At 43.9% G+C, this 23,733-nt stretch overlaps 1 protein-coding gene across 7 annotated transcripts in view; it reads right to left on the reverse strand.

Moving 5' to 3' along the window:
* SLC41A3 (solute carrier family 41 member 3) overlaps positions 1–16,380 on the reverse strand; it is a 44,636-nt gene extending 28,256 nt beyond the window's left edge. The window contains exons 1-2 of one of the 7 annotated variants that reach the window (XM_080996928.1): positions 15,985–16,380; positions 9,365–9,679 (exon numbers count right to left, since the gene is read on the reverse strand). In XM_080996928.1, the coding sequence (XP_080853054.1) occupies positions 9,365–9,655 (291 nt within the window). In that variant the 5' untranslated portion in view covers positions 9,656–9,679; positions 15,985–16,380. The other 6 variants (XM_080996929.1, XM_080996932.1, XM_080996931.1 and 3 more) reach the window with 6 other exon arrangements.
* Between the last annotated feature and the right edge of the window lie 7,353 nt (positions 16,381–23,733).

Below are 23,733 nucleotides of genomic sequence, written 5' to 3' on the forward strand. Positions count from 1 at the left end.
TGCTAATCTTCCAGACTTGATTGGAAAGGGGTGTGTAGACCCAAAAGCAAACACTTTGGTGACAACAAAAGCAGCCTAAACATGGAGGCATGATATCCTAACCATCTTCTGTGCACGTTAAAAAGACAACACCTGTGGTAATTACAGGCAGTAACAGAGAAATCAAATAACCCCCAATTTCTAATTCCTTCCCCTTCCCCTTTAGAATACGGTTATTCTTTCGTGAATCATTATGTGTGACTCACAGCCTTAAGGGCTTTTTGTTTTTGTTTTTATTACATCAAATCCAACCTTCAGCGCAAATTTTAAAAACCCTCAAAAATGAATGCAAGTATTCCGAAATTACAATAGCACCATCAAGGGTATAGGCTGGCTCGGTGACCTCTGCATTCATCTCAAACTGGAGCCAAGAGTTACTCTTTCCTCCCTTGTCCGCACCTCTTAATTTTGCTTTCCTCATGACATTGCTGAGCTCATAAAGTGGTGATGCACAGAGGCTGCTCTTTTACTAAGTAGACAGTGTACACAGAGTGAGTAGTGTCAGTTAATGATTTTATTACTTTCTGCTCAGTTATGACGAGGTTGGGATCTGTCCTTATCGTCTGTATCCAGTACAGTCAGCTGAGCTCTTACATTATGTGGTCCACATGGCTGAAAATCCTACATGACACGGCTATCAATTAACATGGAGCTCATCAGTGCAATATTGTCTTTGTGGCATCTGATTCTAAGTGTTCAAAATGACGCATAATGTGTAGCATACAGCTATATCCTGGAGTTTCGTTAATTAAATTATCGGCATCATGACTCTTTCTCTCCCCAATCACAATCAGAACAATAACTGCAGGGATAGGTGTGTGGGGGGGGGTCAATTGGCATTGGTGGGAATGCCCTCTCTCCCAGGCTTCTGGCCAAATGGGGAGGGCAGAACGTCTGTACCACTTGTGGCTGGAGAATGAAGAAATAAGTCTCTCCATACCATAAACTGCATTTATGGTAGGAATTTCCCTCACTCCACCTGTAATCAATCATGCTACTCATTAAGCATCGTGTGCAATTTGTCCCTGAGGGTGACAAAGAAAAACATGGCAGGAAAAGTGGCAAGGTCAGTGCTGCCAGAGATCTAATGGTGCATGTTTGATTTCCATTCCTTATATGTCGTGCATGAACTGGCCGTCTCTCCCCCCCCCCCCCCGTATATCAGCTGATGCTCAGGGGAGGCAGCAAGAGTACTGGTGACATTTCTACCAGGATAAAAAATGACAGGGAGAGGAAAGGAGGGGAGAGAGAGAGAGGATGAATGAATGAATGAATTTGGGCTAATATAATATAATAGTGACACATGTTACAAAGATCAACAGCATGATTCTATCAACAGCATGTGGGACTTATCCCCAAAGACTTGTGCACAGGGTTAAGCTGCAAATGACTCTCTCCTGGTGTAAGCAAAGTCACACGCATGAGGGATGGCCATGGGACTCAATGGAACAGTGAAATGAACCACCCACAGACAAGGCAAGAGTTGTTGCATACTCAGCCGACTTCCCAGATATTGAAGAAAAACATTAATTTGGGAATTACAAACAGAAAAAAGGTCACCACGTCCTCCCACAAAAACAGACCCAGGAGGACAGGTATCATGGAATGTTGAGTTCAAACAAGTGTCAGTTGAAAGAGAGAGGAAAAGGGAGGGGAAGAGAGATGGAATTGGCCTGTCTGAGCCACTCACAGTAGGAATGAAATAAGGGTCAAGGGTTGCACCCCCAGTCAAATTTCACTATGTGGAAAGGAGAAGTGAAAATGATCCCCTCCCCTATGCTGTACCACTCAGGTTCAGAGCAAAATGAGCAGCATCCTGTTCACCTAGCACTGAACTTCAGAGCTCAGTAGTCTGAAGCTTGCCTAGAGAGGGATTTCCCAAACATTTATATGCTCCCCAGGATTCCCTGTTGGCCCCTCTCTCGTTAGTATTATACAACTCATCCTAGTAGCTGTGCTCCCGGACAGTTAGATAAAGTCATGTGCCTTGAAAATGAACGAGAGCTTTCCTCTGAAATACCTCTTTGTGACCCTAGCGTGCCCATGGAAGGCACTTTCCCCACAGACAAGGAAGCACACAACACTGCTCGTAGTTCCTAGGTACCCACAGTTTAAAAAGTGATGCTCAAAGTCACCCAGGCAACATTTACCAATGGTGTTACTAACGTAACTTGAAAGCCCATACATACTTGAACAGTATCGATCAACAATCCAGCAAATAACAGGCCGAAACCTGAAAGGATGAATGGCACAAAAATCTGTGATGCTATGGTGAACGATGTTTCTGGAAGGAATCCACTGACTGATCTGATGTACCTGCAGGTGAAACCTCTGAGTTTTTTCCCATGGAAGCACAGCTCCAATTTCAGCTGCGTGACCACCATGACTGAGCGCCATTAACGCATACTCAAGAAGCAGGTGGGCTGGAGGAAATCCAGGATATGGAGGTGGTCCTCACTTTCAGTTGTACATTCCAGAGCCTAAGGCACTTTTTAAGTCAGGGTTCTGCCACCACGTGTCTTCTGTTTGCAGTCTTCTCTCTTCCACCAAAGAACCACAAGGCTACTTTCTAAATTCCATTTGTCTTAGATAAATGCAGCTTTCATTAACGCTTCAAGGCAGCTCCTTCTTTACATTATACTCCAGAAAGGAAACAGAATCCAGAGGAAGGAATTTGATTGTTAAGATGTTTACGGATAAATACATACAAAACCACTTCTTCGGTGACTTCAGCAACCTGGATGGAAACCAGAAAGACCGGCTTAAGCTATGGCACCGAGTTCCACCAGCATGAAGCGTAACAGACTGTACACAGATCCCTCTTGAATATTTCAGTCACTGGTGTCCTTTCTCCTCAAGTTACAAATACGATGGTTGAAAATGTAATCCTGTGCTGTTGAAACGGTCACAACTGCTTCCAGCTCATCATGTGTTGACACTGAACTATACTTGCTTGCCGTCCCGAGTCAAGGAGGCGGAGGGTAATGAACTCTTCAGTTTTCTCTTGTTTTCCCTCTTGTTTCCTCAAGGTGAAGAAAGGTCATCAGGGATAGGAGGCTGGTCCCACTGAAGAGGTCAAGAGGAATAGCTTAGGAGATGTACCAAGTGGAAAGGCACTCTTGTCCCTCTGCTCCCTTTTCTTCTCTCTGTTTCCCCAAGCTTTGCTAAGGGTGTAAAAGTTCAGGAAATATGTGGTTGCTTGTCTCTAAAAGACTGACTTTCAGAAGAAGAAAAAAAATTCCATAGCAGAAACCAATGAGCTTCAAAGGCTAACACCCTTATCTGCTGTCATCACTTCAGCCTTCAGCTACTATGCAAAGGCCTGTGATAAGAGTCTGTGCACAAGTTTTATTTAAGGTAGTTCTTTAGTCTTGTTAGTCAGTGGAAAAGTTTCCAGGGGGGTTGGTTCTATGTAGTTTGTTTGTTTGTTTTTACTTCCTGTCCTAAAAGTCTGCAAGGCACTGTTATGCATAGCTTAAAAAAGACGAAAGAAGAAGGAAAAAAGTGACACAGTCCGTGGTGGCTTGAGAGAAAGGGCATTTGGCACACACTAGTGTAAAAATGATCCGTGGGGCTCTATCAGCCCAACCCCTTCGTGGAATCCGGGTGGGAAAGTTCTGGCCCAGGTGGTTCAAATTTTGTCAACTGTGTGGGAATTTAGATGTGGGAAGTTTCTGTCTGAGATATGTTGTCATCCCCTTTGATCAATTCTTTAAGAAGAAAATCTCAGTACACATTCTTGATTATGAGTGAGATCAGGAGGGGGCTGTCATTAATTGGATGGCAAATAGTTTGTGGTGTAGTTTTTGTCATTCAGCACCACCTTGAATCTAGTTTTGGATCAAAAGGGATATAATAAAAAATGGATAGAAATCTGAATGTTTAAATAATTTTCTAAAAAGCGATAGCACCCCCAAATTAAAGATGTGGAGGGTCATGTTTTCTTTTAATGGAAGTTTTGCAGGCATTTGGAGGACTAGACGTTTCAGGTAACAAACTTACCTGATTTTTGTTCTGTTCTGTTATTTATTTTTTGTTCTGTTCTGTGCCACTTTTTGGTACCACAGATCCTCGCAAAGCAGCCTTTCCTTCAAATGGTGCTACACAACTCTAACGCCCACTTTATCTCTGCAAGCATCCCTGCAGATTTCACTCTGATTACTAAAAGTGGGTTGATCATGAGGACCGAATAAGGAAGCCTTTCTGACAAAAGCTGGGTGGTTTTTTGTTGTTGTTTTTTAAAGTTTTCAGTGATAATATCTGCCTTGCCACTAATCTTTTTACATGCTTTCCTCGCCACGGGGAATAGGCACCTACTCAGTTAGACACATGCCTGGCTTAAACCTAGCGCATCTGCATCTAGTATCAGCTGAATGGTCCTTAGACATTACCTTGCTGCACAGGAAGAGGAAATAAAACCTCTTCAGGCTTCCTGTTCCTATGGAACAGCATCACTTTCAGAAAAACAATATTCACGTCCCTTGTTGCCTTCCAGAAATGGCAGCATGGAGGGGTGCTTCAGATTCCCCTTCACACCTACTACCCACACCCAGATCACCTTAATCACGGTGTTTCCCTTCAGAGTCTGAAAACAACTGGCAGTTTGAGCTGAGTATTCTCTCTGGAAGGGAGGGGGTGGAAAGCAAACTCCCCAGAGCTGCTTCTCCTCCAGCTGACTGCTGGGGGTGGGGGAGGTTCACACTGGTCTCCCCCTTCACATAATCTTTTCTTTCTGGGAGGCAGGGGGTGCACACTGTCCTTAGGTCTCTCTGGCCAACGGACAGGGTCAGAACGAGATTCTCTGATTAAGTATGGCTGCCCACCAGCAAACACTCTTGACACAGTTCGGATGCCCAAAAGTCAAAACAAATTAAAGTATTAACAATACAATACACAATACAGGCATACCTTGGTTTACAAACAGTTTAGTTCTCGAAGGTTTTGGCTCCCGAACGCCGCAAACCCAGAAGTGACTATCTTTTGTTTGCGAACTATTTTTGGAAGTCGAACATCTGACGGGGCTTCTGCGGCTTCCGATTGGAAGCCACGCTTTGGTTTCCAAATGTTTTGGAAGTCAAACGGACTTCCAGAATGGATTCCGTTCAACTTCTGAGGTAGGATTGTACTTAGAAAACAATGAAAAAAATCTTTCTAGTGGAAACAGAATAAAACAATTAGATTAAAACACACACACACACACAGAGAGAGAGAGAGAGAGAGAGAGAGAGAGAGAGAGAGATTATTTCTCTCAAATCCCAACTCTACAATTCTATGAAATGGTGTGAGAGGCTTATTTAAAACAACTTTTTTTAAAAAAGGTGGGGGGAAATAGCTTTCTGGCACCATAAAAAGGACACCAGGCAGGCCTTTTGTGAGGGGAAGGGGCAATTCTACAGCCAGGGTGCCACCAAAGCCAGCCCTTCTCCTTAGTAGCCACTTGCCTTGCTGTATGTAAGATAAGATAAGATAAGATAAGATAAATTTATTGTCATTGTCCGTATATACACAGTATACACAACAACGAAAATCAAACACCCACCCAAAGACCGGGTTCACATACACATTTGCACGTATCTCCAACACTCTCATCCTATTCAGACATAATCTATAAAAACATATCATACTCCAGAATGTAACATAACCTATTAAAAGCATAACATAACCTAAAAACCTGTCTCATTCCTTCCTACTCCCTGCTTGCTATTTCTTGCAACTGGCCCTGAGATCATTATTTAGTGCAATCAGAGCTCTTGGATAGAAACTATTCAGAAGGCGTGTGGTTCGTGTTTTCATTGTCCTATATCTTCTGCCCGAAGGCAACAGTTCAAAGAAGTTGTGAGCGGGATGGGTGGGATCTCTCAGGATATTGTGTGACTTCCTCAAAGTGCGAGACGTGAAGATCTCATCCAGGGTTGGTAGTTGGAGCCCAATAACATTCTGGGCAATTTTAATTATTCTCTGTAAAGCTTTTTTATCCGTTTCAGAGCTGCTCCCATACCACGATAATATACTATAGGTTAAGACACTCTCGATGGTACTGTGATAATAGGACAGAAGTAGGTGCTGAGATAGATTCAGTCCCCTGAGCATTCTCAGGAAATACAACCTCCCCTGCACCTTCCTCACAACCATATTAATATTTGCAGTCCATGAGAGGTCCTCAGAGATGTAAATGCCCAGGTATTTAAAACTACCAACCCTCTCCACCTCCTCGCCATTTATGTGCAATGGTAAAAATACACTTTTCTTTCTCCTAAAGTCAATTATGAGTTCTTTGGTTTTTTTGGTGTTAAGCATAAGATTGTTTTCTTTACACCATTGAATGTACAAAATACACATACATGAAAACATATTAAAGGCAGGCCATGTCACAGAAACATCTCCAAAATGGCAGGGTGGTGACTCCAGCTCCCAAACCTCACTGCCATTCATTTACTTTATCAACCAATTTCCCCCAGCCTTCATGCTAAATCTTACAACCCATGCTGAGAGTTAAAAGAGCAGGGACTCCTTGTAGCCCATTTCCCACAGAGGTGATGGGGCTCCAAAATTGCGTTCAGTTCGATCTCTGCCATTTCCCATCACCTGCTCTCTGTGCTGCTTTCCCTCTCACACACAGCAATTCCATGGCACAGGGAGCAGTTCCAGTTCCTACTGGGATGTGGTAGCAAGCATGGCCTTCAGTAAGGTTCAACAGTCTTGGGTGAATGAGTTTATTGCTCTCCATATCCGTCCATTATTAAGCAAGCACCATAAAAAAGCCTACAGGCAACAAATCAATATTCAGAAAGTGCCAGTTAGCTCAGGAGACCTGAGAGTGTACAATTTCTTTCTTCCTTTATTACACAGTTAAGGTGTCTCCAGCCAAGAGGAATGCATCTGCCAGCACAGAAATAAATAAGCTTACGTATCTGTGCACACTTGGGAACAGGAGTTTTCTTTTCATTATAAGACTCCCGTATGGTGCCCTGCACCTCGAAGCACTAAAGAGATAAACAAGACACCTACACACAACACAAATAAATAAGAAATGCCATCAAAACCAAAATAACAATCCAAGTCAGCCAGTCAAGGATGAAGTGCTTTCAAACAAAGGTAACTAGCTAACTAGACAAACAGATCTAGTTGTTGGTCTCTGATACTCATTTTTTATATTAATAATTATCTATTGACCTCGTTAGTTGCTTGTTATACAGAAAGGCACCCAAGTGACTTCAACAACATATTTAAGAGCATAAACGTCGGTAAAAATCCAACATGTGGCTTTCTACTGCACTTCTGCTGCACATTGTGGAACAGTCTCCCTCGGGAGGTTGTGGACTCTCTTTCCTTGGAGGTTTTTAAGCAGAGGTTGGATGGCCATCTGCCATGGATGCTTCAGTTGAGATTCCTGTATTCCAGGGGGCTGGGCTACAGGATCCAACTCTACGATTCTATGATTCTAGACTTCCAAAGCACTTCACAGTTATTGTCAATTAGGAAGTAAAAGAGAAATAGGCAAAATTGACTGAACTTCCCCACAGCTAAATCAAGAGGACCTTGATAGACGCAATGGATATACAACAGAACAGACATAGAGAACCTTTTTCAGGCATTACCTCAATGGAAAGCTTTGTGTCCTGGGTTTAGAGCCATGCCACAATGGGAATGAAAACTAGACCCTTTCTTCTCTTCAGGGTCATGGCCTGGGGCCCAGATTGTGAGGCCTGGTGCGCTGGATTAGGGCCAGAGGATCCCCATTCCCAGTGTCACGATTCTCTTTATTGGATGAGGATAACATGTCCTTCCTTTGAACGGTGAATCTTGATTTTTTATTTGTTTGCACTGTTGCTATTAAAATCCAATAAAAATGAATAAAAATAATTAATGCAGTCAAACCTCGGCTACCAAACGCCTCCATTTTGGAACGTTTTGGCTCCCGGACACTGAAAACCTGGAAGTAAATGCTCAGGTTTTTGAACGTTTTTCAAAAGCTGAACAGTGCCAGAAGCTCCTGCAACCAATCAGAATCTGTCAAACATTTCGGAAGCCAAAAGGGATTCCGGAACGGATTCCGCTCGACAGCCGAGGTTTGACTGTAGCGATTTAACCGTCTTAAAAGGGTACATATTAAAAACAATAATAAGGTGTCTGTTTATAAAGGGATTCTCAATAGCGTGTACAGTATGTCCTTTATTACCTAGTACAATAAAATGAGTTCTGGAACACAGCGTCAATTTGAAATAGGTGGGACCTCTAACCTTATGGGACCTTTCTGATTTGCTAAATATCCAGGAGAAATATTAACTTCAGCTCTGTTAAAGTGGTCAGGACATGCAGGAAAGGTTCTCCGCCCCGCCCCCTGTTGTCTCAGTGTAATCCTCCTATCTGATAGATAAGGGGGCAGCATGACCTGGTGCCTTGCTAGTTAAATAAATCAGGTAGTGAGAGAAAAGGATTGCAGTCCTTAAAAAAGCACCCATTAGGAAGTACTTATTCAAATTCTAGTTTTAACTTATAGAATATACAGAATACATTAATATAAAAATAAAGCAGAGGGTTGAGTCACCTGTCTCTAAAAAAAAAATCAATACTTGATTTAATACTTTTAAAACCTTGTTTGTTTAAGACTTTAATCCAATGTAGACACATCTAATTGATAGCAATAGGACAAACCTCTGAGTTTAGGACTGTAATTTTTTTTCTTGGTTTTATTGTTTCATCCTTTTGCAAAACGCTTTATTGTTGTTTACAATCAAGCAGTGTATAAATTTTTAAAATAATGAAATAAATAAATAAGAGTTTGTGTTTAAGACTATTTATTTCAGACATTATCTACAGCTATTGCACTTAAGACAGTACACAAAGCAAGATTAAAGCAATAAATACGTAACATTAGCAGCTAGCAGAGATAGGAATAGAGAACAGCAGAATCTGTAGATGTTATATACAGAAGCCATCTCTAAACAGCCCTAGGCCAGGAAGGGACACAGTGACACAGTGTTCTAATTCTTGAATCAACTAAGGAACTTAGGCACCCAAGAAAAATACCAGTACACCCCTACTCCATGCATATTTACTAAGTTCAACAGACTTGCAGGACTTACATAACATCCCATATAAAGTGTTTGCAGAAATTCAGCCTTAGTCTTGAAGTAAATACAGGCAAAGGGATTTTGCAACTATGGACAACGAGGTGGGTGTGAATTAGCTACCCCAAACAATATGAGATCTTGAGTTTTAACTGCCCTGGGCTGTTGACAGCTAGCAGAGAAACATCACAGATCCTGCCCTCTAGTCACAGAACACAAAGAAGCAAATGCACAGAACGTTCTGTTCTTCCTACCTGAACGTAATCCAAGACCATCCCTGCAAGAACCATGCCCATGCCCGCCATCATGTACGGCAGGAGCACCTGCAGGCCAATCACGATGGCAGACTCCTCCTGAAGCTTTGCCATTGCCACTTTTGCTTCAGCAGGCTGCTTCTGAGGCAGCAGCAAAGAGCCATCCTCTGTCCCCTGGCTGCCAAGTTTGCTCTCTTTGTGTTTACCCTTGCCCTTTGCTTTGTGCCTGGACCGCTCTCCATTGCGAGTTCTGCCTTCCTTTCTCCGCTGCCGAGTTTCTTCACCTTTCATGTTGGCTCTTCCAGCTCAGGAGTCCTTTCCGGCAAGGGTGAGATGGAGACCAGACGAGAGAGAAAGAAACGAGAGAGAAAGAGTCAAAGGCAATAAGAGGGAGCCATTCCACGATTGTTCAAATATATAAAAGGATGTCACATAGAGGAGGGAGAAAGGTTGTTTTCTGCTGCTCCAGAGAAGCGGACACGGAGCAATGGATCCAAACTACAAGAAAGAAGATTCCACCTAAACATTAGGAAGAACTTCCTGACAGTAAGAGCTGTTCGACAGTGGAATTTGCTGCCAAGGAGTGTGGTGGAGTCTCCTTCTTTGGAGGTCTTTAAGCAGAGGCTTGACAACCATATGTCAGGAGTGCTCTGATGGTGTTTCCTGCTTGGCAGGGGGTTGGACTCGATGGCCCTTGTGGTCTCTTCCAACTCTATGATTCTATGATTCTATTCTATGATTCTATGATGCCTTTGAGAAGAAAAGTCAATTGGCACTCTTTCATTTCTCTGTGTATCCAAAGGGTGGCAACACATTTCACCAGATTCACCCAACTTTGTGCACAGGTGGCCTTTAGAGAATGGACTCAGGGCACATAATGCTGTTACACTGTAGCTCTCTCAGCCTGCTCATTGGCTGGATGGGACACTGCCTGACTGGGAAGCCTGGAAGCTGCACAGAACTCCCCCCCCCCCAAAAAAAGGAAGCATATAAGTGTACTAATTAAATAAAATGCATAGCCTGCAGATATCCAGGAACCCTGGTTCGTAAGCTGATCACTAACCCAGTTTCATAACTGGCTAACACCAGAGATACGAGCATGTCTGTGAGAATCAATCCCCGTGCTGCCCCTTGGGTGCGAAACACCTACTTATCAACCAGATGCAATTCACTTACAGAACTATCCTAATCCGCAATCCATTTGGCAGAGATGTCCCTCCAATGGGCTCTGCTGCTGTGGAGGCACCTGCTGAAAGCACAGCGCCTGCTACTAGCAGTAGTGGTCTCACCAGCGGCAGCTAGTGTAAGGCCCCCAAATGATGCATTTCAGGAGTGGAGGGCAGGGATGGGCCCACTGGATCCAAAGCTGGTCCAGTTCCTAAAAAAGAGCCCAATCCATGGAGCTGGCACAGCAAAGTATATGCAAAAACATGTTGCTCCATGTGCTTTCTCTCCATTAGGATAGCTCCTCTATTTATCTAAGGGCATTCGTTTATGGTTTAAGGAGACAGCTTTGATAACATTTTTCCCAGTAAAGTAGTTGGCTACTCTGGTCCAGTCACAGTTCCTGCTGTTTTTCCTCTCTTCCATATAGCCACCTTATCTTCACTTCCTCCTGCCCAGAGCATTAGAGAAAACCCAGTTCAGTGGTGCCTCGCAAGACGAAATTAATTCGTTCCGCGAGTTTTGTCGTCTTGCGAGTTTTGTCGTCTTGCGAAGCACGGTGGCAGGAAGGTTTTGGAAAAGCTTCAAAAATCACCAAAGTCTTTAAAAACCTCAAAAAAGGCTACCACACCGCGTTCTATGAGTTGCTCCTCGAAGTCAAGTCGCAACTGTATTAACGGTGTTAAGAAAAAGGAAACAAACTTGCAAGACGTTTCCGTCTTGCGAAGCAAGCCCATAGGGAAAATCGTCTTGCGAAGCAGCTCAAAAAACGAAAAACCCTTTCGTCTAGTGAGTTTTTCGTCTTGCGAGGCATTCGTCTTGCGGGGCACCACTGTTGTTGGCTATGGCAGCTCCTGGTCTCCACACTCTCCTGGTATTAATGCCAGAAGTGAGAAATCAAAGGAAGGTCATCACAGGAGGGGTGCAACCCTTACCTAGTGGCATGTCATACTCAGTCCAATTAAAGGGCCACCAACAGTTTTTTGTTGGCTTGCTTGCTGCCATGCCCAGGAAAACTTGAGGGAATGGTACACACAAAGCATTTTTGCAATATTATTTCTACACTTAAGTTCTCAATGGGACTCTTGAGAAATGGGGGGATCCATTAAGCACAATTGTTTGAAAAGGCTGATGGTTTCTCCTTCAGTTGGTTTATACCCAATGTTTTAATTTCCCTGGGCTGTCTTGGAATCTGTATTATTGTTTAAGTTTCTGGTGTTAACATTTTGATCTTAACTGTTGTGACCCGTTAGCCAAATCAAGTTTCTTTTCGAAAGCTAGGTGTGGAATAAATTTTCAAAGCAAACAAATTCTTGTGGAACGTAAGCGTTCTGAAGTACAGGATGTACCTTACCTTACAGAATCTCTGACAACCCTAATAAATAAAGCGCTCTGGGGCTATTTCTGCTGCTGGACACACCAACGGGGGTGCGTTCATGACCCAAACCAAGTAACATTAATGCCATTCCTGCACCTTCAACTGATAGTGGTGGACCCCAGGTGAGCCAGAGGCCGATGCTGAACTCTGCCCTGGGCTCAAGACCGTCACAGATCCACATCTATCATGTTAATACAGCAGGACTTTCCTCTTCTGGAGCAAGTCGCTAGCGACCAGCCTCAGTTTCCCCAGCGACAAAAAGCTTGGATCACAGAAAACACTAGATTATAATACATTGGGGGCGGGGGAACATCATTCCAAATCCTACGATTTGGTAAACAATTGTTTCCCCGAGACAAACGATGCCAACTCACTCACTACGATTTTATTTTAAATTAAGGTGTGTGTGTGTGTGTGTGTGTGTGTGTGTGTGTGTGTAAAAGATGCGAGAATGCAAAGGTCTATAAAGCAACGCTCCCTCCGCCGCCCCTCCATATAAGGAGCGGAGAGTCACGCCCCTCGCCAGCAACTTACCGGCGGCCGCCTTTGTCCTTCCCCGCCGGAGTCTATCGCCCCCTGGGACCCGACAGGGGCATCGCGCGCATCGGGAGCGCATGCGAAGCAGGGCGCGCCGCTCCACCCTCACCTGGAGTGGGCCCAGGGCTTCCTAGCGCGCGGCCCCGGGCATCGCTCGCTCCGCTGGGAGGCAGCAGGCGGCAGCGGAGCTTTGGCCAGGCGGCTCCGCGGCGGAAAAGGAAGCGGCCCGCGGAAGGGGGAAGCGGAAAGCCCGCGCAGCGAAGGCGAGGGGCGGGCCTGCTCGGAGGGGCGCGCGGCCACGGGCGGAGAGTGCCGCCCCTTCAGCGCATACCGCCTCTGGACTCTCGCCCTGGGCTGCAGTCGCCAGCCGTGGTTGCCAACGCACCTCTGCTTGCAGCGCAGCGGGTTTTATATGCTGGTGTGTTTTAAAAGAGAGAGGGGGTGTCGGTTTCCAGCGTTGTCTGGGAAGGCTTATTTCGCCCCCCCCCCCCCGGTTAATTGCTTGGAGCACTCTGCACATGCTCAAGGGGACGTTACTGCAGGGCAGAGAGGCTCTGAGAACGCCACTGTCCAGCTGGAGAATGGCAAGTAGAAATGGTGGGTGCTGCCAGTCAGTGGACATGTAAAAAACGGTAAAGGACCCCATGACGGTTAAGTCCAATCAAAGGCGACTATGGGGTGTGGCGCTCATCTCTACTTTGCCAGCATTTGTCCACAGACAGCTTTCTGGAGTTATGTGGCCAGCATGACTAAACTGCTTCTGGCGCAACAGAACACCATGACGGAAGCCAGAGCGCAGGCAAATGCCATTTACCTTCCCACCGCAGCAGTGCCTATTTATTTACTTGCACTGGTGTGCTTTCGAACTGCTAGGTTGGCAGGAACTGGGACAGAGCAATGGGAGCTCGCTCCATCACGGGGATTCGAACCGCTGACCTGATCGGCAAGCCCAAGGGGCTCAGTGGTTTCGACCACAGCGCCACATATTGTGACATGTAGTGGGGGGGATTATGTGTTTCAGCATTGATGCTGAGAAAATAGGTTATTTGTGCCTGCAATGGCCTTCTTAATGTGAGCAAAGACGCTTGCACCCGCCTCAGAGCTATTGAAAGGAGCGTCTTTTGCTATCTTCATCTGGTGCCACCGCTACAGCTGTATCTGCACAGCCTGGCCACTCTAGTCCATGCATTGCTAGCCTTAAGACTGGATCACTGGAATGCGCTCTGTGCAAGGCTGTCCTGGGCCCTGTCTATTTGCACTAGCTAGTGCAGAATGCAGCCACTAAACTGCCAATAGGGGCAGATTAGCAACAGCGAGTGACATCTTTGCTATCCTACCAGACTGCTGTGAAACGCTTGTCCAGCAGAGATTCAGGCATCCTCGCTGCTAACTTCCAGGTCTCTCTTGGATATATTTTAATGCCAACAGGCCTTTTCAAGAAGAGATAGTCATTTTTAATAATTATTTTGCATTGTTTTATGGTTTATTGTGCTTTATTGCGCCTGCTTTCCCCCGTACACCACCTTAATCATTTATCTGAGGTGGTGTTCTACAAATGCATCTTTATAAAGAAAAATAAATTAGATTTGCGTAGAAATTTCCCCAAATGATTTGCCTTTGTTCGCAGAACACCACCTCAGATGTTTACAGGTACTTCTGGGCAAATCCAGGGTATTTGTGTGTTTCAGCTAAATTGAATAGCACACAGTTGGGAGCTACATTTACAATACATTGAGATTTTGAAATACTGGTTGGTAGCCCACACAGAACGATCTGCCAGATACAAGATTTATTGCTCACATAGCAAATGTATGTTCTGCAAAGGAAAATTATTATTATTTTTTAAAATCCCAACAGCAGCATTGGCTTGTGGTTTGTTTTTGCTGAAATGATATACAGATTTTTGAAACAATAACCTTTCCTGTTTTTCTTTTCTTTTCTTTTGTCCATTTATTTCCTAATGCCTTTGGCTTAAAAGTTGTAGGGGAGTAGGATTTGCAAATAAATTCTGTACTGTGAACCTCATGGGCTTAATAAACAGGAGAGTAATGGATGTAAAAGTCTGAAACAGTGAAAAATGGTCTCTTCTGCATCATTAACATTGTGTTCCATATGTGCTAGCACAAGGTTTAAACTCAAGGCTTCTTTTTTAAAAAGAAAGAAAGAAAAGGAAATGTACCAATAGGAAAGTCTGAAAGGATAGGTGGATTTTTTATTTTTTTAAAAAAAGTATTTGACCACACACCTAATTCCCACTTCATTAATAACGTGTGCTGTCCTGTAACTTTTGTTTTTAATGAACCATTATAAATACTGGGTATTGCCTGGTGGCCCACTTATTTTCTACAGCAGTTTGTGTGTGTGCTGCTTTCTCTGTGGATCTTTTAATAAATTGTAGGTCTTCCCTTCTAAGGCAGAGAATCAGCAAACATTGTCACCCCAGCATCGTAAAATCAACTTTTTTGCTGCTGTTTTATTTCATAGGATTTTAAAAACACACACAAACGCTTGATAAAGATGACACAGCAAAAAAGCAGGCCAATTCCTAAGTTCAAAGGGGCATTTGGGAAATAGCCCTAAGTGCCCCACTCTGTATTGGAGCCCAGCAGTCATGAGTGGCTACAAGCCACCATTTTTATTTCCCACAGTGCCCTGGGAAATTTAAAATGGCGGCTCGTAGCCTAGCTGTCTGCCACCCGGCATAAAATGCTCAAGAGCGGTCCTTGTGGGATTCTGAGTCTCTGGCAGCTGCCCAAGGATACTGAATGCTGACTATGAGCCTGTGACCCATCTGACTAAATGCAGTCCACCAGTCATGTATAGCAGATTATAAAAGGAACTTTAGCAAACTTTTGCTGCCTGCCCAGGATAGCAAGAATCAGAGGAAGAGATTGCTGTAGGTGGCCAAGGAATTGACAGGAAAATATAACTCTATGCTGTATTGGAAGGAGATGCAATTCTGTGTCTTAACTCCTCAGTAAGGCAGACCAACTACACCAGGAATTATTATAATTGTACCTTATCAGCTTTGTGCATTTTTCCCCTTCCGGTGAGAGTATCGTATTTAATAGTAATGTTGGTTGTTACTGTAATCCTAGTAAGGCATATATTGGAAGCATGTTAAAAAGATGAGACAATATTTCATAAATTACAATTGTGTTACCTAGAAAGTATTCTCAAAGAAACATTTTGATCTATTTGGCCCTAGAATATGGTCTAAATAGGATCTATGCAATAGCTGTTTCAAAACCCCAAATTCTAAACCCTGTTGCATTTGTACACAAGGAAAACCTTTTGCAGTAGTCTGAGTGAATGGAAAATTGTATTTCGAACCAGTAAACGCATGCATCGTTTGCACAAGAAAGGGAAATGATTGATCTATCCGATACTAACTCATTTGTATCCCCTTTGATTAGAAGGAAGTGCATATACTTATCCTCTTTTATTAATCACAACAGCTAAGAAAGAGCAACATTCTGTCAGCCATTCTCATGTTAAATTGATTGGAAGCATGCTCTTTATGTTCTTTAAGAACCCTTACCTCCAGGTCACAGCTGGAACAACTGCCTGTTCCACAGAAGCTCAGTTCAGGAAATAAGGTGGTTAGGCAAGAAGCTTCTTAATTCCAGAAAAGGTGCTTCACATGGTCCTGTAAGGCTAAGGCTTCAACTCCACAGCTACAAAAGAGTTGCAAGATTTTGCAAGTGGCAGTAACTGAACCCTGCAGCTGCTGTGTCCCAGAGCTGTGCATCGTTTCAGGGTGTCGTTTTGAAACCAGCCAGGCTTAAATTTCAGCTCACTTTGCAAAATTGTGTGTCTTCGCATCTTCACAAATGGTGCTCCCTGCTGCGTGATCTGTGGCAAGGAAAGCTTTAGTTTTCCATCAGAGGAATCGCTGGACCACAGTGGTTGTGTGTTGCTCCACCTTGCTTACGTGAGTTCTTATGAGAGCAGGCTTAGATGGGAGAGAGGAGCGTGTTGGCTTTGTTAAAAATAGTGGCCTCGCCAAGATGGTTTTAGACTTGTTATGACTTATGCTATCAGTTTTCAACTGAGCTTCAAAAAGCAAATGAGAAGTGCCTTGAGAAATGCGTATCGGGCGGGGGGCAAACTTGAAACCCATAGCTGACTGTGCAAGTACATAACTGATTTGATGCATCCTTAGTTTAACAATGATGCTTTATTAGTCATAAAATCATAAGGGATGGAGATGGCTTTGCAGGTGAGTAGCAGTGGCGCCTATTCTGTTAGGACCCCAGCCTGTTCTTAGCCAGTCCCCATGTGGCTGCCTTCTGATCCATGCAGGGGTTGATACTGCTTGTCAACCTCCTCCTTGGTCTCAGTTTTACCCCTGTAGAATTTGGCAGGGAGGCGGATGGGAACAAAACTAGAATTTCTTGGCTCTTTCTGACTCTGGCGCCACCTACTGTTGGCCTCCCAGCCTTCTGCCCAATAGGGACCAGCCACTCCTGTCATCCAGTTCAACCTGCTGTGGCAGAGGAACTCCAGAGCTAGAACATTCCCCAAAGATGGCTGCCCAGCCTCTGCTTGAAGACCTCCATTGAGAGAGAGTCTCTCTTTACAACTCTCAGCACTACACTTCCAATAATTCTTTGGTGGGAGCCATGGGTGTTTAAAGTGGTATGATGATGCTTTAAATGTATGGAGCAGATGAGGCCTAGCTCAGGCTCAGTGATGTATTCAAGGTCAAACTTTGGGGCAGAAGTCTAGGGCCCCATATGATCATTTAAAGAGTGGGTCCCTCCACGATACAATTTAAAGTGAAACAAATTAACACCCAGTGTCTAAAATTATTTAACTGTTCCATCCCAGTCTCATACAAAATATTTACTTCATTTCCAAGGCGCCAACAACAGTTTTCGTAAACATTCTACTGCAGATGAAGTAGGTTGCCCTTTCACAATCTGGCTTCATAGAAACAATTTATGTACTGTTTTGATATTTATGTAACTGTCACAATGACAAATTAGCTGGTGTGTACAGTGTGCCAAATGTGCAGTACATATGCATGTAGGCACAGGAATGAAGACAGAAAATTGAACATAAGAACAAAATAGCAGCCTGCTGGATCAGAACAGTGACTCATCTGGTCAAGCATCCTATTCTCACATTGGCTGGCCGGATGCTTTTGGTTGTTTATAATACTTTTGTCTGAAATACTTTGGCCTCAGATTGGATTAATCAGAGGCCTAAGCTCTGATTAAATTAAGTCTGTGGGTGATCTCAGCTAATCAAAGAACATGTAGTCAACAGAATAACATTGCAACATTACATAACCAGTCAAGGTTAGGAAGGTGAGACAACAACTGAGAGCAACAAGAGAGACCAAGGCAAATGAACAGGTTAAAAAACAGTGTGGGCATCCTGAAAAATCACGAGAAAGAGGGATACTTTTCTTTAAAAAAAAAAAAAATATTTATTAAAGTTTCAAAGGGGAAAAAAATCACATTAGTAAAAAAAAAATTAACAATGAAAGGGAAAAATACAAAGTAGAAAAAAAGAAAAAACAATTAAAAACAATTCCATCTTTTCCTCACTTCTTTTACGTTTACTTGTTTCCCGGACCTCCTCATACCTCCCTCTTTTGTATTCCAATTAAATTTGTTAATCCAACAATTCCTTTCCCTCCTTTTTAATCCTAATCTTTAATCTTGATATATTATAACTTTAAATTTTTACATATTAAAAACCAATTTTTCCATATTCTTTTGTACCTGTACAGCTAGAAACCACTTAACTTCAATCCAACATCATTCTAACATTCATTAATTTTGCAATATTTCTGCAAATAGTCTTTAAATTTCTTCCAATCTTCTTCCACCGACTCTTCTCCCTGGTCACGGATTCTGCCAGTCATTTCTGCCAATTCCATGTAGTCCATCATTTTCATCTGCCATTCCTCCAGTGTGGGTAGATCTTGTGTCTTCCAATACTTTGCAATGAGTATTCTTGCTGCTGTTGTAGCATACATAAAGAAAGTTCTGTCCTTTTTTAACACCGATTGGCCGACTATGCCCAGGAGAAAGGCCTCTGGTTTCTTCAAGAAGGTATATTTAAATACCTTTTTTAGTTCATTATATATCATCTCCCAGAAAGCCTTAATCTTTGGGCACGTCCACCAAAGGTGAAAAAATGTACCTTCAGTTTCTTTACATTTCCAACATTTATTATCAGGCACATGATAGATTTTTGCAAGCTTGACTGGGGTTATGTACCACCTGTATATCATTTTCATAATATTTTCTCTTAAGGCATTACATGCCGTAAATTTCATACCTGTGGTCCACAACTTCCCAGTCAGCAAACATAATATTATGTCCAACATCTTGTGCCCATTTAATCATAGCAGATTTCACCGTTTCATCCTGAGTATTCCATTTCAACAGCAAGTTATACATCTTTGACAAAATTTTAGTTTTGGGTTCTAACAATTCTGTTTGAGGGATACTTTTCAATGTTGACAAGTGTTGGAAAAATATTCGGCTCACGCCAAATAGGTGGATGGTTTGGAGGAGGTGTGTTTTGATGCTTTAGTGCAGATGTGGTTTTTATGCCAGTGATGGTTAGACCACATCTGGAGTAATGTGCCCAGCTCTTGGCACCACATGTAAAGAACAGTGTGGACAATCAAATGTGTCCAGAGGAGGGTGGCCAGATTGGTGAGAGGCTTTGGAAATCAAGTTCTAAGAGGAACGGTTGAAAGAACTACGAATGTTTACCCTGGAAACGAGGTCAAGCTGCCTTCACATATCTGACGGGCTGTCACTTGGCAGATGGAGTAGACTTGCTCTCTGATGCTCCAGCAGGCAGGATTAGAACCGTAGGGTGAAAATTGCAAAAAATAACAATTTGTTACTTAACTTTAGGAGAAACTTCCTAATAGTCAGAGCTGTTTTGACAGTGGAACATCACAAGAAGTGATGAGCTCTCATTCTTTGAATATATTTAAGCAAACAGGGGCTGAACAGCTAGCTGTCTATGATACCATACATACTTTTCTTGAAACAAAATAAAAGAAATCCTTCCAGTAGCACCTTAGAGACCAACTAAGTTTGTTATTGGTATGAGCTTTCATGTGTATGCGCACGAAATCTCATACCAATAACAAACTTAGTTGGTCTCTAAGGTGCTACTGGAAGGATTTCTTTTGTTTTGACTACGACAGACCAACAAGGCTACCTACCTGTAACTATACTTTTCTTGAGCAGGGGTTGAACTGGGTGGCTTCCAAATTCACCTTTCACAATAAAATTTGATGATTCTGTGGCTAGCTGGTGGTGTATGGACTACATCCAATTTCCATATTAAGGCCAAAGATGTTGGCCATCATGAATCTAGACCCTTGTGTTCTTTCTCCCTGAGTGACACTTTTGCTTGCATAAGTTCCTCTGCAGCCCTCCCACAGAGCTATCTCCCATGCTAGAGACACATCTACTCCCTTGCAGTTGCCCCTCGGTCACATCACTGCCACAATGAGGGGCACATGTTTCTTTGAACTCTCAGCTTTCAAGGATCTGCCTACCAAGAGCAAGCACAGCTGCTCATAAATAGGATGGGTGCTGTGTCTGTGAAGATGTGTGTGCTGTGGCTCATTGTAAACACTGTGAAACAACTGTAGAGGTGCCCCATTAGTGCACAGAGACTTCAGTCCCATAGACCTGCCAGCCAATACAGACACTCTAAGGACCAGTGGGGAGGGACAGATTTGATTCGGTTCGCATTTAAAAGTGACCTTACCTAGCTCCCCAAACAGTACATAAACAAAAGCACTGCCATTCTTTGAAATCTGTACTTCTCTGGATTTTGCGATGTAGTTCTCCAGTCCACTGATGCGCACACAAATGCACATACCACAGTATAGTGTGGATATAAATCTATGTCTTAGGGAAACAGGTATACCAAAACACATTAAATTAGGGAACACTGTTTTCCAAGGATGTATATTTTAGGCAGAATGGCAAACAAATATGTGCATATTTAGGAGAAATTTGCACAATAATGCTGATTAATTTTCATGAGGACTTAAAAAAAAAATCACAGATGTTGAAACGTGGAGAACTGGATTTAAGATTAGAAAGATGAGAAACCAAAACAGACAGATGCACTCAGCTCTAGGGCACATTATTATTTATTTTTTATTAATTATTTTTAAAAGCCCTGCAAAAAATCCAAGCAAGAGCTAGGACAGAGCAGGTTCACATTAATCAAACCTATCTGCTACTTCATGCTGTTTGTTTGTTTGTTTGTTTGTTTGTTTGTTTGTTTACAGGTATCAGGAGCTGATCCAGTGTGCTGTAATTGTGCTCTTCTCTAATATGCTATTACTTGGCCATCGGGTGCTTTTCCTTGGCCAGCCTTTTCCATGGTGATGAAGAGCACGCTGGACCCATCAGTCTCACTTTATCCTGTTTTCCTCTCCCCACGTAATGCAGTGTAAGGGATCCCCCTTCACGAACAGGAAAGAATCCAAGAGGCAGCAGATTCCATTTTGTGCGGACAGGGCTTAACGCGCAATCGGGTATCTTACTGAAGAAAACGTATCTCTTTCAGAGGCATTTTCCCATCAGCTTTTTTTGAGACCAGGGAGGCCTTGCTCTGATTGAGCTCACCGTCATATGCCTTCTTGCATGAGCAGAAAATTTGTAAAACTAATCACTGAGGAGTCAAGAGGCCTATATAAGGAACCAGTGAGTGTCCTGAGAGGAGGGTTATACTTTTTAACTGCACCAAGCAAGTCGGACTCCATTTGGTTTGGGGTTTTCTTAACAACAACAATAACGTGGACATTGTAATACATGAAAGCTTCCACACATGGGATCAGTTTGTGATCCTGGGAGCTTGATTCTGGAAGCAAGTAATGGATAAGATATTTCCCACATGATAGGTAACACAAAATATTTTGGGGAGTGTGCACCTCCTGTTGTCACTTCTTAATGGTGACTGTTCATCTTCAGGGACTGGATGAACTCCCCAGAACTGGGATACTCCACTGTGGGACACAAAGATGAGTTCGGCCACTTGCAGGCACCATCCAGCCTATAGAATGAACTTGTCCATCCTCCGAGAGGTCCTTGAACAGGGATGGGGAACCTTTTCAGACACAAGAACCTCATTCCCTCATGGAGAACCATCCAGGTGCCACATGTCAGTGGTGGGCAGGGCCAGAGGAGAAGTGGGCGGGGCCAGAGGCAAAAGTGGGCAGAGCAATGGGTGTGACTCATTGTCTGCAGAAGCCAGAGGTTCACCCCCCCCCACAAACATCCTCCATTGTCTGTCTAGGCAAGGAGAAAGCAAAATCACAGTTTGAGGACACATAGGCAAGCAAAACACCTGAGAAGGGTGTGGAGCAGGGCTGGAGAGAGCTGCAGCCTGGGAGGAGCCAGATAGAGAGGCATGGAAGGCTGCATCTGTCCCTACTGAGGGGGTACCTAGTGTTCCCTCCCCGTCATGCCCCCCCTCAGGGTACAAGCTAGGAAGGGGTGGGAATGGCAAGACATGTCAGAGGAAGAGGACCCTGAAGTCCGGGTTTGGGAAATTCAGGTGGTAATGGGTTGCTGGGTGCCTTTGTCAAGGACAGGGAGTTACGTGGGCCAGCCGCATATTGTTATTTTTTGGAAGGAGGGGTGCTGGAATTTTCTCCTGCCTCCATGGGGACAGACAGTGGAGAGGGCTCTAGCAGAAGCTCCCAACTCCCTAGAGAGAAGCTGGTAACTCCTCTCACACCTCGATTTGGACATTTCTCTGTGATACCAGCTTCTCCAGAAACTCTTTTTAAATCCCAAAAGGGCAGCACCTGGTGTTTTGAGAAACAGTGACATCAATGAGCAATTTATTTTAATGAGCAGCACGAATTTCATTCAATGCCACAATGCGTACCAAATGTATCCCCAAAGCACCAGTTTTTCTCCACATGTTCTCAACCAGCAGTAGTGGTTTCAAGAGATGTAGAGAGCCCCATTCTAGCTGTAGGTGGCAGCAGAAGCTCATGAAAGCCGGTCGTAAAGGGAAGGGAAGCCCAGCAAACTGCCTGGAATGTCTGGACTTAGAAGGGATGGGGAACCTGCGGGCCTTCACATATTGTTGGACTCCAACTCCCATCAGCCCCAGCCAGCATAGTCCATGGCCAGGGATGATGAGAAATGTAATCCAGCAACACCTGGAGGGCCACAGGCTCCCTATCTCTGCCTTATAAATGTGGGCTGCTTGCTCCATGGAACTTCCCCTCTCTCCTCCCCTCTGGACACCCCAAACCTGTTCTGGGGTTTCCCCCAACCCTTCAGAGCAGATTTAGGGGTTGCAATGGAAGATGAGGGAAGAGAGAGAAGGTCCTGTTGCACCAGCAGCCCGCATTCTGCACATGCAACAATGTAGTTGAGTCCCACATAAGAAGTTAAAAACCCACCAGGAAGTATTTCCTGTGCAGTTCCCTTTCAATTTACTGGGGTATGCTGGGTGAATTGCTTACCTAAGCCTCTGCCACATTCCTGGTGTGTATTGGCATCATTCCTTCACATATCTGAGCTCAATACTTTCATATACTGACTTTACCCCTGCTGGGTTGGGATGACCAAGGACACAAGAAGAGCCCGTTGGATCAGGCCAATGGCTCATCTGGTTCAGAATCCTGTTCTTACGGTGGACAACCGAATGCCTGTGGGAAACCTTGAATTTGTCTAATCCTCAAAACGATGCAAATTTCAGGCCATCACTGCCTGCTGTGTTTAGCTATGTGCCTGAATCCCCTGACAGCCAGCTTTGTTGGATAACCACACATTCTAGTGTTATGAGGGAGGGGGTGAACCTTTTCTCTATTCACTTCCTCTATGCCTGGGGTGCCCAAACTTTTTTCAAAGAGGGCCAGATTTGATGAAGTGAACATGCATTTCCCCAGGAAATAAACTTCCATGGGGGCCAGATTAAATCGACCAGAGGGCCGGATTAGGCCCCCGAAACAGACTTTGGACATGCCTGCTCTGTGCCATGCATACATTTATACATGTCAATCATGCCTTGTTCTCTTCGTCTCTAAACTAAAAAGCCCCAAATGCGGCAAGCTTTCCTCATAGGGGCGTTGCACTCAGCCATGGTTTAGCTGTATCATTTACTTACAGAGGGGCATTGCATGATCCCACCCACTCACCCGCCCCACCAACCTACATCTATTAATTTTCAGTTCTTTCCCCATTGGCTCCAGCTCCCATCCATCCCAGTCTGCATGGCCAACAGTTGGAGGTTATGAGAATCGAAGTGCACCCTACTGGATAAGGCT

The sequence above is a fragment of the Podarcis pityusensis genome (genome assembly GCF_964106645.2).
Source record: "Podarcis pityusensis genome assembly, chromosome: 2".
In the NCBI taxonomy this organism is placed as follows: domain Eukaryota; kingdom Metazoa; phylum Chordata; class Lepidosauria; order Squamata; family Lacertidae; genus Podarcis; species Podarcis pityusensis.